General features: G+C 34.7%; 1 protein-coding gene across 1 annotated transcript; it reads right to left on the reverse strand.

Moving 5' to 3' along the window:
• Positions 1–593: 593 nt before the first annotated feature.
• LOC122022924 (probable protein S-acyltransferase 22) lies at positions 594–5,374 on the reverse strand. Its single transcript, XM_042581029.1, has 6 exons — positions 5,234–5,374; positions 5,085–5,156; positions 4,735–4,863; positions 4,558–4,638; positions 3,989–4,220; positions 594–706 (listed from the first exon to the last, which is right to left on the reverse strand). Exons 1-6 carry the CDS (start codon positions 5,357–5,359, stop codon positions 594–596), a joined length of 753 nt encoding a protein of 250 aa, XP_042436963.1. The 5' UTR covers positions 5,360–5,374.
• Between the last annotated feature and the right edge of the window lie 11,763 nt (positions 5,375–17,137).

Genomic DNA, 17,137 nt, shown 5'->3' on the forward strand with positions numbered 1-17,137 from the left:
ATATAAACTCCACTGTCACATACTTATTATAACAATATATCTTTTTAATCATATTCCTTTTAACATTAATATTTATTATTTATGAGTTACACAATGTATTCAATTATTTTAAAATTAATATATATTAAATAAATATAATTTAAATATATTTTAAAGTATTTAAATTATTATTATTATTTTTAATAATATTATTATTTTTTCAAAAAATAATTTTACCATTTTTAAAAAGTAATATTAATTTTTTTAATAAATTTTTTACCATTTATTAAAAAATCAAAAAACACGAAGAGAGAGATGAATCCTTCTCAACATGCTCCTCTCTCTCTTGTGAATGAGTACTCACACATAAAGGAATGGATATTATAATACTTAAGGGATACGAGACGTACTGTTGAGTGTTACAGGAGACGAAGGGGTTTGTCTCTCTCGTTGCTGCAAACATCTCGTTGCTGCAAACGCCAAGGAGACGAAGGGACGTCCTTCCCCTTCGTCTTCCTTAGTCTTCTTATAAAGGTGCGTCCAAGCCTTTGAGAGGAGATCACAACAGAAGGTTTGCGAAGGTGATCAGAGAGTGCAGCAAAGTTGTGAGGTGATCAGAGAGCGCTAGAGAATGTCCAGAGGCTGGGATTTGGTTTATGGAAAAGTTCGAGGAGGTTCCGAGTGGTGATCTTCTCGACGACAGCAGCAGCGACTTCTTCGACGATATCTTCAGCAAGTTCATCAGGAGATCCAAGTAAGTCATTTACAGTTTACTTTTCGATTGTATTTCATGCTATCCGAATCTACAATGGTATCAGAGCATAGATTTGAAAGCATGAAAACCAACGCGGAAAAGCTTGCGTTTTTTTCTTCTTCTATCGCGAAGAAGAAGATGAACAGTGAACACTGTTCATCAATTGAATCAATTAACCAATCGATTCAATTGAATTTAATCAATAGAAATTTCATTTCAATCGATTCAAAATCGCATGGAGTTCTTTAATCGATTCATGGATCAATTGAAGAGAAATTCAAAAACACGAACAGTGCAATTTTTTTTTTGACGGCACAATGCATTTGTTTAATCGATTCATCAATCGATTGAATGAGATGCACAGTGAATAAATCGATTCATGAATCGATTGAAGGGAAAAAAAATTGACTTAATCGATTAATGAATCAATTGAAGAAGGAATGAATAGTGCTTCGTCAAAACGAAGCACTGAAAAAAATTGAAACGTTTTGATGAAATAAAAAATTCGAAATGTTGTTTTTTTTTGAAAATTTTTTTTTAAAAAAAACACAAACAGACTGAGCAGTTGGTTTAAATTAATTAGAAATATTTATTGATTAATTAAATCCATATGTATTTAATTAATAATAAATATTTAATTAATTTATGATTTAATTTACTGAAAATGGAACTAAACTAACTTGTCCGATCAAACCCAGGTCTGGTTTAAATTATTAGTTGATTTAAGTATACCAGTTTGATTCAATGATACCTAAAGCTGATTCAAATTATTTGTTGGTTTAACCAGCTCGATTTATTATTGAATTAATTAGGGTGATCTTCATTACAGAAGTTGGGTTGATCAAATATGACCGGATTAGTTCTGTTGTGTCAGATTTGATCATAAAAATTAGATTTGTTCTAATGGGTCCGACTTAATCCAATGGGCAATTGGACGAATCAAACGAACCTGAATTTGATCAATAAGTCTGAGATTGACCCAAATGGGCTTAAACAATAACAGAACATAGGTCAGAAATCTCTGCCCAATTAGATTAGTTCTAATGAGGACAATAGATTAAGCTTAAGATCCGGATTCTTGATCGACCGATCTAATGTGTCAATCACATGAGACTCCCCAAAATAAGGAAATTTATTTTTCTTAATTGTTTGTGCATTCTGTATATTTTGTTCCATATGTGGAAATTGAATTTGACTAGTTTTTGTTACTGGTCTGTCGATTTTGTACTGACATCATGATTTTCAATTCCAGATACAAACACTACAAGAAAAAAGCTAAACAACAACGTTTTTTTGGCGTTGTCGTATGTACTTAAAAAGTGATGTTGTAGATGGTGTTGTAGAAAGTCATATCAAAGACAACGCTTTAAAAGCGTTGTGGTTGGTCACAAAGACAATGCTTTTTAAGCGTTGTCTTTTCGTTCTTAAGAAGCGTTGTTATAGATGCTGTTGTAAAAATGCACATATCAAAGACAACGCTTTAAAAGCGTTGTGGTTGGTCACAAAGACAACGCTTTTTAAGCGTTGTCTATTCGTTCTTAAAAAGCGTTGTTAAAGATGCTGTTGTAAAAATGCACATATCAAAGACAACGCTTTAAAAGCGTTGTGGTTGGTCTCAAAGACATTATTTTTTAAGCGTTGTCTTTTATTACTTAAAAACGTTGTCTTTTTAAATTTATAAAAATAGTGTTTTCTTAATAATCAAAATTATAAAAATACTCAAAATTTACATATAATTGAATATCCACAACCACAATCATTTTTATAATAAGACTATTTAACAAATAAATAAAACTTTATATTATACAAACAAAATGTATACATATTGATCCACAAATTAAATTTGTATCATACAAGTTATCCTTAACTTCATGACAATAATTTTTCAAACACACAAGTTTTACAAAACCTCATCATTGACTAACTGCTGTTGTTGGTGTCCATCGCATGGAATTGCTTCTTTAAGTCCAGCAATCTCTTCTTCTGAAAGGCTTTCAGCTATCACTCTTAGAGCCATCTTCTTCAACTTGTCATCAAGACACCTGTGGTTGTAGGCAATCAAGAAATTTTGTATGAAAACTTTCATACATGTAAATCTCGTACTAAATAATATGTCAATGTTATATATACATGTAATTCATACCGTAAGTGTGTTTATATCGTAACTGACAAGTTTTCTTTAGGGCCAACTTCTACTCAAGCTCTTTAAACACTGCATCAAAATAAAAAAATTGGCATTAGTTCTGTGCTAAATGAAAATCATATTTAGAGGAAAAAGCGGGAGTGTTGTAGATGGATATATTAACCAAGCATATTAATGTTTGACCTGTCTTTACAAGTTCTAAGCATATATATTAACCAAGCGGGAGTGCTGTAGACTCCGAACCAAGTAAAAATAAACTGTGTTAGCAATTGTTTTTACTTAACTTATATTCTGCTGCATTTTACTCAATTGTTTTTAAACGAACGTGAAAAAGCAACGAGTGCTATTGACATTAATTTTGAACTAGAATTAATTTTGAACTAGAATTTCTGTAATAGAATCTAACTTAAGTTATACCATGAGATTGACAATTATTTACACAATTGAGCTGAAGCAAGGTAAAAGTTCAACTTGACATGACACATTCACAGTCCCAAAATCGAGGACGACATTCTATTCCCTTCCAACACCCATGCGTCATGGAAATATATATATTAACAAACTGTAGACATTATCCTACTATCAAATTCTCAGAAGTCAGAAGTTGGCAATGGAAATGTGAATGCAGTTCAATTTATGAATAGCTAATGATCAACTAAGTTGATTTTGGTTAGCTTTCCAGCGAGAGCTTGAATAAGAAATCGCATGCAGTTTACAAGATTCTTAGTTCACGAAATTCCATAAAAACGGGTTAATTATAACAACATTAACTACCCATATTAAAAGATATATTGCATCTTTCAAAATAGGTTCACAAGAAACAAATCATCTAAAGAGGTCAATGCATGAAAACAAAATTCAAACAGCACACACCTAAGTTCGCTAACCATTGAACCAAGTGTACAATAAGCAAGTGGATTACATTTGTTATTTCAATTTTTATTCAAAAATACGATAATGATGAATAAGGAGAAATGAATGAAGTGCTGATAAAGATTTACAACTAGGCTTTTTTACCAAAAAAAAACTTTTAATTAAATGGATTTGCCTCGTACAGTAAAAAAAATCTTATTAAAAGGTTTTTCAAAATAATCTTAACCATGGTAAATTACATTCACAATAACTTTCTAAATAATGAAAGTATGATACCTGATCCTCAAGGAATAATCTTGGCGGAGTACACCATGCACCGCGATGGAATTGATTGAAAGAACTGGTGCTGCTTAGTCCAGTAAAAGAGCTCACTTGGGACATTTGCGGACTTTGCTGCCCACCAACAGCAAGTTGCTCCTGCTCCTGATCTTGCTCCCTCAAAGCAATAATGTAATCATAGGTGCTGATTCCCTGTAAGCGCATCCATGTAGAGTAGCATGAGCTAGTTAAAGTGTCAATTTTCTCCAGAATTGATGAATAAACAACACCATATCGTTCAAATTCTACTATTTGTTTTCCACTATGGAAAATCTATCAGTTAAATAACAAGCTGTAATAGTTCAGTTGGATAATAAGTTTCAGTAATGCTCAGTGTATGGATGAATGCAAAGAATTTGAAAATATAAAAGATATATTCCTTGAAATAGAGATATTTGACCGGATACATAGGTTTGTTTTATATAAATGTAGGAGTTGTGTAACTGGTAGTGTTTGCTGTGTCACAAGTAGAAATATGAAAGTAGTGTACCTTTTTTATTAAAAGAATATGGAAGAAGAAAAGTTGTGCAACTGGAAGAGTAGCAACCATGGCTAATAAAGTGCACACAGCCTGCATTATAGAGACATTATCAAATTAGTATCAGAACCTTGAAAAATCCTCATTATGATGTGTGATTTTCATTCATTTTCTCTTCTGAGTACTCACCACCACAATGATAAAGGGTGCCAAGGAAAAGCTACTACCCAGCTTTGAAACAATTTCAGCAGAAAATCTCCTTCTCTCAACAAAACACAGTATCAGCACAAGCATCCCAACAGCCCACTGCAGAATAAGCTGGCCCAAGGTGCACAAAGCATGGAGACCAATCAATAGTCAATCAGAATGAAAAGGACCTGACATAAAATGCATTCTATGTATCAGGTCCTTCACGTACTAAGAAAATAGTATCTTCTAAGTTGATGCACACAGATGATAAATCTACACTAAGAAAATAGTGTCAATCACTATGATTAATGAATACAACTATTGGAATGGTAGGAAATATTTGTGCTTACCAAGAGAAGAGCAAACACCATGAGGATGAAGAACCTTTTGTAATTTTTTCTTCCTATGCAGTTATTGATCCACTACAAGGAAAGATGAATACTGCATATTACTACAAGATAACAAAACATATAAGGTTGTGAATGGAGAAAACCCTCACCCTGCAATGATGATCAAAGCCATCAACGCATTTGTCACAGACTCTACAATGCTTACTATATTTTAGAACCTGCAATACAAACAGATAGAAATCATTAGAGAAAAACCAAGTTAATATAAAGCACATAAGAACTTTATTTTCTTGAAAAGATTGTGTGGCTCATCGTAAATGAGATCTCTATCACCTTTCTCCCTAATAACCAATATTCTGAATTATCCATCTTTTATGGTTATGCATTTGTCCAAAGGCCATCTGATCAAGCAATCAAAAAAAGTAAATTACTCATCTTACTGTCCTATTCTTTTTAAGACATCCTACCACACCACATGAGAAGCACCCACATTGTTTTGGTTAGCCTAGAAATTTGCAACTTATCACCTCGAATCCCAACGGTGGCATCACTCTGAATTATTGCACAACTTCTCCATCCATAGCAATCCAAACATCAGAACACGAAATGGCGAAGAAATATTACCTTAGTTAAGATGGAAGATTAAAAGTATTGATCAGGAAGAGACCAACAACTTTAGAAGCCTCGAAGTTTTAAATTTTGTCCATGCTGGTTGGCACAGGGAAAAAAATTCATTCCATCTGCCAACTGGCACACGAAAAAGAACAAAACTGAAGTGTTCCTCTTTGTCGGTTGAAACCTACTATGTCACCTCATTGCCAATTGAAACCCACTGCATCCCCTCACGAGCAGTCTTCTGAACAGCCACCCACCGGATGAGGCCAATAGCTTTGAATGCCTTAAACACATGGTTTTAGATCTTGTTTGTGTCACTTAACATGGCCAATATATATGCTTGGAGAAGATGACTTGTTTCAGAAGCTTTTTAGATCAAAGATACGAAGATGACTAGAGGATCTGGCTTTTTGACTTGAAGCTGGTTCAAAGAAGACAAATCAAATATACAAATACTAAGATGAAAGCATAATGAAGTAGTTAACTTTTTCTACTTTACCTGATTATAAGATCTATAGCTTCTTGCTCAGTATTTTGCTGCACGAGTAATTATTAGAAAAACAAACCCAATAGTGGAACAAAAGCTAGATAAAGAAACTAGATAATTTACACGGACAGAACTTTACAGAATAACATATAATACAGTGCTTTGTACTTGCATATTAATCCAGAAAACATCCTTTCACCTAAGTGACAATTTTTCCAAAACATCATCATTCACAAAACATCATCATTCACTAAAAATTTTCACAAGTTTTTAAACTTCAGTGACAACTTTTCTTTGGGGTCAACTGCTCAAGGTCGATCTGGTAACTATGCACTGCATCAAAAAAATTGGCATTAACTATGATTCCACCAAAAAACCACCATTCCATGAACTTAAATCTAAATAGAATTATGGCAACTATCATTCCATACCTATTCATAAATATGATCTTGTATGCACTCCGCCAACTCGGACCGAACCTCATCAATTTGTTCACGAGAGTACCCTTTTTTTGTGAACTGTGAGCATACACAATTTATGTTAATGGAAAAATAATCAACACTGATCACTTTGCAATTTTAAATAGTTTATGTCAAATAATTTGAGATAAGCTAAATAATGTTACTATTGATTGCAGCGAATCTCTCTCAATAGTCTCAACTTCTTCAATAATTTCTCTCATAAAGCGCATCACAAAAAAACCACATTGTTTCGCATCCGGTTGTTGAGGAGCCTATATATAGTAATTAGAGTCAAATTGTTAATGAAAATTATACACATTACAATATATGTTAAACAAAAGTACACATACCTTAACTACTTCCCACTTAACATTTTTCCTACCTTTCCTTCCCTTGGTTGAATTAAACAATTTTAAGGCCCTTCATACGTTAAGAATATTTGTTAAATAAGATTTTTATTATAATAAATATTTACTAAAAGAAATCTGAACTCACATTTCCATTACGTATTTTGAATCATCATCGCGAATGCGGCAACTTAGGGAATCCAGCAGGTAAATAACATCCTTGTAAGGTTCAATAACACTAAGATTCCAATGGAAACTAGGCAAATACATAGGATTAGATCATAAAATTGAATAAATTATCGAAAGGAAGCAATTGAAAGTGATGTTTTACTTCTTGCTTACCCGACATTACATGGCACTAACACTAGTTGATCTGTTGATGCACTTGTCAGCTTATCTGCTAAAAGAGTTGCCCTTTGATTCAGGGTTTCAAGCTTAACTGATTTGTCTTGTGCCATTTTTGCCAGATATGGGAGTTTGTGAGGATTCATAAATCTGAATTTCTTTGTCTTGGTATCTTTCACCATCTTTTTATACAGACACCTATCATTGCAAAGAAAAAAATATTTAGATACTAAATAATAAAATTTAGATACAAAACACTCATAATAAGTTGGAAAAAATAATGATCACTCATAACACTAAGTTATGGCTGATGATAGTAACATCCATACATGAGAACTTACTATGAACAGTCTTGCATATTAAACATACCAGAAATGTATACATGCAAATTCTTTTATTTCTTGAGGACAAGCACATTTAAGATACTTAAAAATATACAAGAAAAAAGATATGAGCAAAGTACTTCCTGTCTAGAAGAACAAATGGCAGAAGGCAAACATTAAGGGCCGGTTGAAAATGAATGAGCTATATTTATGTAAAGTGTACCACATCAATTGATATTAGTAAACCTCTCAATAGAAATGATGAACTATTAACTTAATGAGAATAACATGGTATGAGAAAATTACTAGAAGTTGAATTTTTCAAGAGTAAACTTGTTCACACAACAATATTAGTAAACTTCTTGCAGTTCAAATTAGGGATTTTCTGTCTTGCTAGATATTAGAATTTCCCAGCAAACATAAAGCAATGCAGTAATTTCCCAGCATAAGTAAAGCAATGCAGTTGCAACCGAGAAAATAATATTTAGATACTAAATAATAAAATTTACTAACAAAACAATCATGTGGATTAAAAAATAATGATCACTCATAATAAGTTGGTGAAATTGTAACAATAAACCATAATAAGTTGCTAAAATTGGGAAGCAAACATGTGATGAAAAAGTTGCTGAAATTGCTTAAATAAACTTACTTACCATATGTAGGCAACGATCAAATTTCCTGAAATTGCCTCCAAATGATACAAAGAATTGATGTCCTCAAGGTCAAGAAAAAGTTCACAATCTTCATCAAACACTTCATTATCTAAGCACATTGATATACATTTTCCTCCATCTAGAGCATGCTTACTGTAACAATATAACATATGTAATGCTCTTGGGACACTTGTTGACAAAGTAGGTTTTGATTTTTTTCGTTCAAACTTCTTCCTTCTAGGCTTCTAATAATTTCAAATATAAACAAGTTAGATAGCTAGGTTGAATAATAATAAAGTGGCAATATAATTAGAAATATAATAATAAAGTGACAATATAATTAGAAATATAATATCTCATATACCTCATCTTGCTTCACAATCTGTTGTTCAGGCCAAGCCACAACAGTTCCTATGGCATCACCAATTACTTCACATTCACTTGGAATTGGATATGGCAAAGGAGCGGATTTGTCCACTGCTTGATCAATGGAGACTCGAATGCAATTCTTGGGAAATGGAATACCATGAAGCATTTTTTCCATGCCATTCAAACAAACAATTGTACCATATGCAACAATATTTGAGCAAGATTCCAATGTCAATGCAACTGATTGACCCTAAAATATTAAAAAAAACATGTTGATTATATTTAGTTTATAATGCTATAATAATAATGAATATCACTATAACTTGTATTTTACCTGTAAAACTTCGTCTTTACCCACAATCTGTACGTCATCTTCTTCAATATTCTTCTGATGAAACTTCACCGAGCAACTGCCTTTGTCATCAATTGAATTGTCCCATGCACCCCTTTTATGCATTAATGCTTCAAGTTTTTGGATGCGTACATCTTGTTCTAAAATTTGCATCTTCGCCTCCTTCAACTCCCTTTTATGCTCAGCGATTATATCTAGGGTAACATCATATTTCTTCCTTGTTCTACCAACATTGAAATAGATTGTTGGGTTGATATGACCTCCGATACCCCGGACACGCCCAGAATATTCCTGAGTTTCAAGTGCCTTGGTAAGAATATCCTCTTTTGCTCCTTCGCATTGCAACTTACCCTCCCTCTTTTGCTGTATATATTCATCCTGTAATGCAACATTAAAAAGAATTATCAGTACTTTACCAAGGATAATTACCAAGGATATGCAATATTGGTTTAAAAAATACTGATGTCCAGGTCGGTTCTTCCCGTGATAGCTCAAGTCAAGTGCTTAGTAAGTCATATTGAACAAATATGAAGTTGACTTTGAAATATTTTTTCCTTTTTTGGCATTCAATCATATATTTACTTCTGCACAGTTCTAAAAAAGGCACATATTTGATTGAGCAATTGACTACAAGTTTAATAAAATGACAAAATTTTAATAAATTTTCACTACACAAACCCATAAAGAGAGGACCACCACATAATTGAAGCTAATTGTCTGGAGTTGCAGGAAAGAATAATCAAAAGTAAAGTTGTTCCCAACCTCTCAAGTTCCGAATCATGAATCTTATGCTTTAATTCAAACTAAAACAGCACAAAGAGAATGCTCAAGGAGACAAGGAGCTTTATTTGTCACCAATCAAGTGGGAAAACATAATAGAAGCTTCAGAGCAGTGGTCTGGGGAACAACTTTACTGGCCCTTGGGTTACTGAAGCTTACAAATTGCTTACTGCCAAGAACGTTTCAAACCTGGTTGATTTATCTGCATCTGTTCTATAGAAACTCTAGCTATCACCTCTAAGTTCTCAATGCATTCACCATTAATTGATTGCAGCAAAAGGAAACCACTGCATGTAATAGACTTTTCGACTTGATCTCTTCTCCAAGTAAGAACATTTCAAACCTAGATACCTAGTAAATCCACATCTGTTCTATATAAACCCGTCACCTCTAAGCTCTCAATGCATTCATTCACCATTTACTTCCTCAATACATGCTCTAGTACTGAGAATTCAAGCTATGCAAGGAATGGCTGTTAAACTCCTCATTGCACTGCTTGCCTTGGCTTCCTCACGCAAAGGGTATGCATGCATGCAACTTTACTCTCGAAAACTAGAAGATATATTGAAGTCATTATCAGAAGAACATGAAAATTTACTTACAATCTTGTGTACTGTGTCCACCAAATCTTCACCTTCAAACTCTCCTCCTTTGTTGGCGCGTCCTTTCTTCCACATAATAGCTCTATTGATGTCATTATCATCACATAATTCAGTCCCCTACAACAAAGAAAAATCAAATAACAAATGTGAAATAATTTAATGTGAATCAATTAGAGGGTTCTTAGAGGAAATATATTTTAAAAATACTTACAATTTCTTCAGCAAAGCGTGCATACCCTTTGCGTGAGAGTCGATGAGGATATCTATTTTTTTCCTTCACTCTTTTTATTGATCACTGAGTTTCTAGTTATTTCAAACAGGCGACATATCAAATTTGAATAATACATAATGAATTATGATCGAATAGTTTCAAAAGAAAAAATTTAGAATCTTACAATGAAATCTTCAGAAATGCGACTAATGACAAACGCACGCCAATCTTCTCTTGTAATTTCAAAGCCAACAGGTGGCTCATTCAACTCCTCAGGTTTGTCACGCCTGCTTAAAATAAATTTTTGGGTGAGATGGGTCTTGTATTGCCTCCACTTACTGTTTGCAGACCTCAAACATCCCTTTTTCCACTTTGAGTCAACATTATAAATCAACTGTACATCAAATAAGTGGAAAACATTAATAAGATTAATTAAGACAAACATAAAATATATCTATCATTAGTAGTGAAATATTATAATTGTTAAAACATGCTAACTTGCTTACATTGACTGATTCCCATATTAATTCTTTGACAGCAATTGGGACTTGCTTCCATGTCTTGTATTTAATATTAACCTTTTGCCGAGCCAAGACACCAATGTAACTTTGCATGGCTACAGCAGCTGGTCCTATCGGTTGTCCAAAATTATTGAATGACACCTCATTTCTAATACCTTGCATTCTTTGCTTTGTAATCTTATCCAACTGTGTGCGACCTCTAGAAGTTCTTGAGGAGATAGTGTCTTTGGAATCCAACACTTTATCACCCTCGCAACTCTCTTCACGGGCAACTGTAATGACTTCTTTACCCTTGTCCAACTTTGCAAGTTGCCCTATTCTCTTACTCTTTCTAGTAGAATCCATTGATCTGTAACAACTTAGACTGATCAACATAAGTTTAGTTAGAAACATGCATAAACTCACAGCAAGATGATATATTTACACCAACAAATTCACAACAGTATGAAAAAAAATAAAAGATAAAAGCAGAAACTTGCAGCAACATCACAACATATCTGATTCGAATTAAAGTGAGGAATATAACATATTAATATTGTCCACAAATTCATCCTCATAGGTAAATTGTTTACACACTTATATTCAAAAGCAAAAATTCAGCAATTAAATATTGTCAATCCAACTTCCATCACAGTCTTCACGAATACATGGTGGTTCATTATCATCTTCTCTGTCAATATCCATTGATGGTAACCCCCTACTAAAACATTGATAGTGGATAGCAGTGTCCTCTAACTCTTCGCCCTTTAGGTATTCAAAGTAGTCTCTGTTTGGTGTTGCAAGTACAACACTCCATAAAGGATCTTCAGGATCTTCAATGTAAAATACTTGCTTTGCTTGGCTTGCCAGGATAAAAGCGTCAGATTTGAATCCAAGTCTATTGAGGTTTACCAATGTGAAACCAAGATCATCTACTTTAATGCCGTTATTATGCTCCACCCAATTACATTTAAACATTGGAAGTTGAAATTTATGGTAATCAACTACCCATATTTCTTCTATAACTCCATAAAAAACCATATCTGACACAATAGGATTTTTATCCTTTGCACTTGCAACTTGCATTGTCTTTGCAACTAAGCTGACTTCGGAGTTTTGAACAACTCGTATAGCATCACGCTCTTTTGTAGCATAAGTAACCCCATCAATCAAATAGCTAGAGTATTTTAGTACTTGCTTGTCAGGCCCATGAGCTATCCACATCAATCTTTCTGAAACTTGATGAGTGGAATGGTCAACTACATCAACAACCTAAATTTTTATGCAATAAATTTTAATTATGCATAAATATGAAAATGAATGTATGCCAATATGTAATACTAAAGAAACTTACACGATCACGCAACCAAGTAATAAACGTTCGATTATGCTCATCTTGTAACCACTTCTTGGACTTAGCCTTACGAGGAAATCTTGCATTCAAATACGTCATGTGTTCCCTAATCAAATTATTTGGTATAAATAAACCAACAGAATGTAAGCAAACCACATTAAAATATTAATAAGTTAGATACATTACTCGATATAGAGATCAATCTCAGCATCATTTGCCAATACATAACGATGTGCTTGCGTCAACTCATCGTGAGTAGTGGAGTAGACTACTGCACCTGATAAAGGCTTAGTAAGTTCTATTTGTCGATGACTTGATGGGATCCCAATTGTGTGCACACTAGACAGATAGTCTGAGCAAAATTCAACAACCTCTTCAGCAATATAAGATTCAGCCATACACCCTTCAGGTCGATTGCGATTTCGCACATAACCTTTCAAAATCTTCATGTATCTTTCAAATGGATACATATACCTATACCAAACCGGTCCACACAGTTTCACCTCCCGCACAAGATGAACACTTAAATGAATCATTATAGCAAAAAAAGTAAGGTGGAAATACTTTTCAAGTAAACACAATATTGTCACAATCTCTCTTTGCATATCATCCATCCTTGAAACATCTATCACTTTATTACATAACACATTGAAGAAGAAACACAAGCGAGTGATAGTGTCTCTAACATGTTTGGGCAAAACACCACGTATCGCCACAGGAAGCAATTGTTGCATTAAAGCGTGGTAGTCGTGTGACTTAAGGCCAATAAGTTTTAAGTCCTTCAACGACACGAGGTTTTTAACATTAGATGAGTAACATGATGGAAGTTGTATTCCAAACAAAGAATTCAAAATTTTCCTTTTCTCATCCTTACTAAGTGTATAACAGGCTGCTGGCAAAAATGTTTTCTTCTCCCCCATCCTTGGTGCCAAATCTGTCTTGACATTCATTTCCAAAAGGTCTAATCTCGCTGCTACTCCATCCTTTGTTTTTCCTGGAATATCAAGTAACGTTTCGATAAGACTTTCACAAATATTCTTTTCAATGTGCATCACATCAAGAACATGTCGAATGTATAGATGTTTCCAATACTGAAGTTCAAAGAAAATTGATTTTTTTTTCCAGCATGATTTTACATCATCATTCGACTGAGACTTTCTACTCATTTTTCCCCAATGACAATTAATTCTTTCAACTCTTTCAAAAACTTCATCGCCACTTAATGGTTTTGGAGCAGGGTTAAATTCTTGGTTCCCATTAAATGCCTTCCGTTGCCTTCGATAAGGATGAGTTGCAGGTAGAAACCTTCTATGACCTGTATAAGACATTTTCCTACTATGCTTCAACCTTGTTGAATAGGTATCTTCACCACAAATAGGACATGCATGATATCCTTTCACAATGCATCCTGACATGTTCCCATATGCAGGAAAATCATTGATCGTCCATAGTAAGACAGCTCTAAGCGAGAAAGTTTCTTGTCGATATGCATCATATGTTTCAACGCCTATATCCCATAAGCATTTTAAGTCATCAATTAGAGGTGCTAAGTAAACATCAATATCATTTCCCGGTTGTTTGGGACCAGATATCAACAATGTGAGCATCATAAATTTTCTCTTCATACACAACCATGGAGGAAGATTATAAGTGATCATTAAAACTGGCCAACAACTATATGCAGAACTCATCGAACCATGGGGATTCATCCCGTCAGCTGATATGGCCAATCTAAGATTTCTTACCTCAGTAGCAAAATCTGGCCACTTGTGATCAACTATTTTCCAAGAAGGTGTATCAGCTGGATGGCGTAAATATCCATCACAAAGTCTTTTTTCGGCATGCCAAGTCAACTCCTTAGATATATCTTTATTCCGAAACATTCTTTGAAATCTTGGAATAGGGGGGAAGTACCACAAAACCTTGGCAGGAATTCCTTCATTTATCATATTTTTTTTTCCCAACTTCCACCTTGACATCCCGCAAGTAGGGCAATTAGTTAAATCCTCATACTCCTTCCGGTATAAGATACAATCATTAGGACAAGCGTGAATTTTTACATAATCCATCCCTAATGCAGATAAGCTTTTCTTTGATCATACAGAGATAAAGGTAATTTATTGTCATCTGGAAGTATTTCTCCTAACAAACTGAGTAGGTCAGTGAAACTTTTATCACTCCAACTATATTTAGCCTTCAAGTTGAATAATTTCACAATTGCAGATAACCTTGTAAATTTAGTGCATCCCGGATATAAAGGTGTCTCGGCATCTTCAAGAAGCTTATTGAATTGGGTTGGATTCTCAGCATAACTATCATATGCATCATGAACCATATTTATTGGTTCCTCACGAACATATTCATTTGGCCCTACTTGGTCACTTTCATTTTGTGAAATCCCTATCGTAGATCTTTCGCCGTGCCATATCCATGTATGATATGTCATATCTATACCATTACAATACAGATGTGCCCTGATAGTTTGTATATTTTTCTTCTTTAGATTGCCACATTTTGCACATGGGCAAGATATTCCCATATTCGGATCATTAGTGTTTTCCATTGCAAATTGCAAGAAAGACTCAACTCCATTCTCATATTCACGTGATAGTCTATCCTTTGACATCCAATCTTTGTCCATTCTTTATAACTAATCAATCAACAATGAGCTAATACCTAAAAATATTAACACAAACAATAGTGTGAAACTATAACAAAATATTTAAACAATTAATCAAAATTGTATTTCTACCTGAAAATTTTTGACCATACAGGTTTCTCATCAAAATGCAATCCCAATAGCAATTTTCTCACTTGGGGAGATAACCTAGTTATCTATATTATCCATATGTACATGTTTGTTAGAGTCTACGTATAGGTAGTTAGGTACTTTTGCCTTGGTATAAATTGTAGAGTCATATAATATTGGAGCATTCACCAAAACATATTCTCTATTGAAACATGTTAACCTTTAGTTGAAAAATGAAACCATTCCAGGAAAATGCTTGAATTATAACTTATAATAAGCAACTTTGTTTCTTTAGCACTTGAGAATCTGCAACTTCCTCAAAGGGACATCAACATAAGCAACTCAATGCAATAGTGCATGATGTATTAAATCATACTTAAGCCATTAAGCTCTTAGAAGGCAAGTGACATAAATATAACAATAGTAGTTGATATAAATTCAACAAACTGAGTAGGCACAAGTCACTGCCTAGAATTAAGATGAGATAATGCAGAACACAAGTTTTAGATACAATAAAAATGAGAGATATTCTCTGCGCATTAAGGGTACACAATAGAAATAATAGTAGAATAACACTAGAGATTGATTAATTTCAAGTTGCACATTATACTGACGACAAAGAAAGGCTGGAATGTGAATAATATCTGCAACTTGGCCAACAACTTCACACTGAATTTGAGAAAAAAGGATAGCATGTTATATGCTTCATGCTATTTTTAAGGATTAATACCTACTGCCAAAGTCTATAGCTAAACGTTTAAAAATTCCAGATTAAATCATGAGAAAATACAATCAGGGGAGGGGGAAAATTGATGCAGTATGAATCCGGCAAAATGGCTAGTTCGGAAAATAATCAAAAATAAACAAAATCTTATTCTAGAGGGATGGAAGAAATTTTACCTTTCTTTCTTCCGTTCCTCCTACTCTCGAATCTGCTCTGCGAGGAAGGAACTAAGATCGAAGGGTTCAGAGGAGTTGAGGAGCCGTGAGAAGATTAGGAAGGGTAAGCTGACTTTGATTGAGGAGATGGGGAAATGCGAGATTAGGGATCTCGACTTGGAGGAGTTGGGCCGGCGTGAGGAGTTTTGCGTGAGGAGTTTGGGTCGAGATTAGGGTTCAGAGGAGATCACGCGGCAAGGAGAGGAGAAGGCGCTCGTGGAGAGGAGTGGAGAGGAGAAGGCGCTCGTGGAGAGGAGAAGGAGAGGAGAAGGCACTCGTGGAGACGCCATTACGAAGGGATGAGAGAGCGAAGTCGAGAACGAGCAGTGAAGGTAAGGAAGAGCAGAGAGAGGGAGGAACAGTGAGGGCAAGAGCAAAGATATCGAGGAGCCGGATCGAAGAAATTGAGGGATCTCGGCTCCGTCGGATAGTAGAAGAAATTGAGGGATCTCGGCTCCGTCGGCTCCGCCGTGAGAAGATTAGGAAGGGTAAGCTGACTTTGATTGAGGAGATGGGGAAATGCGAGATTAGGGATCTCGACTTGGAGGAGTTGGGCCGGCGTGAGGAGTTTTGCGTGAGGAGTTTGGGTCGAGATTAGGGTTCAGAGGAGATCACGCGGCAAGGAGAGGAGAAGGCGCTCGTGGAGAGGAGAAGGCGCTCGTGGAGAGGAGTGGAGAGGAGAAGGCGCTCGTGGAGAGGAGAAGGAGAGGAGAAGGCACTCGTGGAGAGGAGTGGAGAGGAGAACTCGTGGAGAGGAGTGGTGAGGAGAAGGCGCGCGCGCGTTGAGGGTTTAGAGTTTAGCAAAGCGAGGGCTGCGAATTTATTTTAAGTGAGTTTAGGGGAAACATACACAACACTTTAAAAAACGTTTTTTAAAAAAATGTTGTCTTTGACCATAAACAACAACACTAAAGACAATATTTCATTAAAAACCGTTGTCTTTAGTAAAAAGTAAATACCATA

Source organism: Zingiber officinale, chromosome 9B, assembly GCF_018446385.1.
Source record: "Zingiber officinale cultivar Zhangliang chromosome 9B, Zo_v1.1, whole genome shotgun sequence".
In the NCBI taxonomy this organism is placed as follows: Eukaryota; Viridiplantae; Streptophyta; class Magnoliopsida; order Zingiberales; family Zingiberaceae; genus Zingiber; species Zingiber officinale.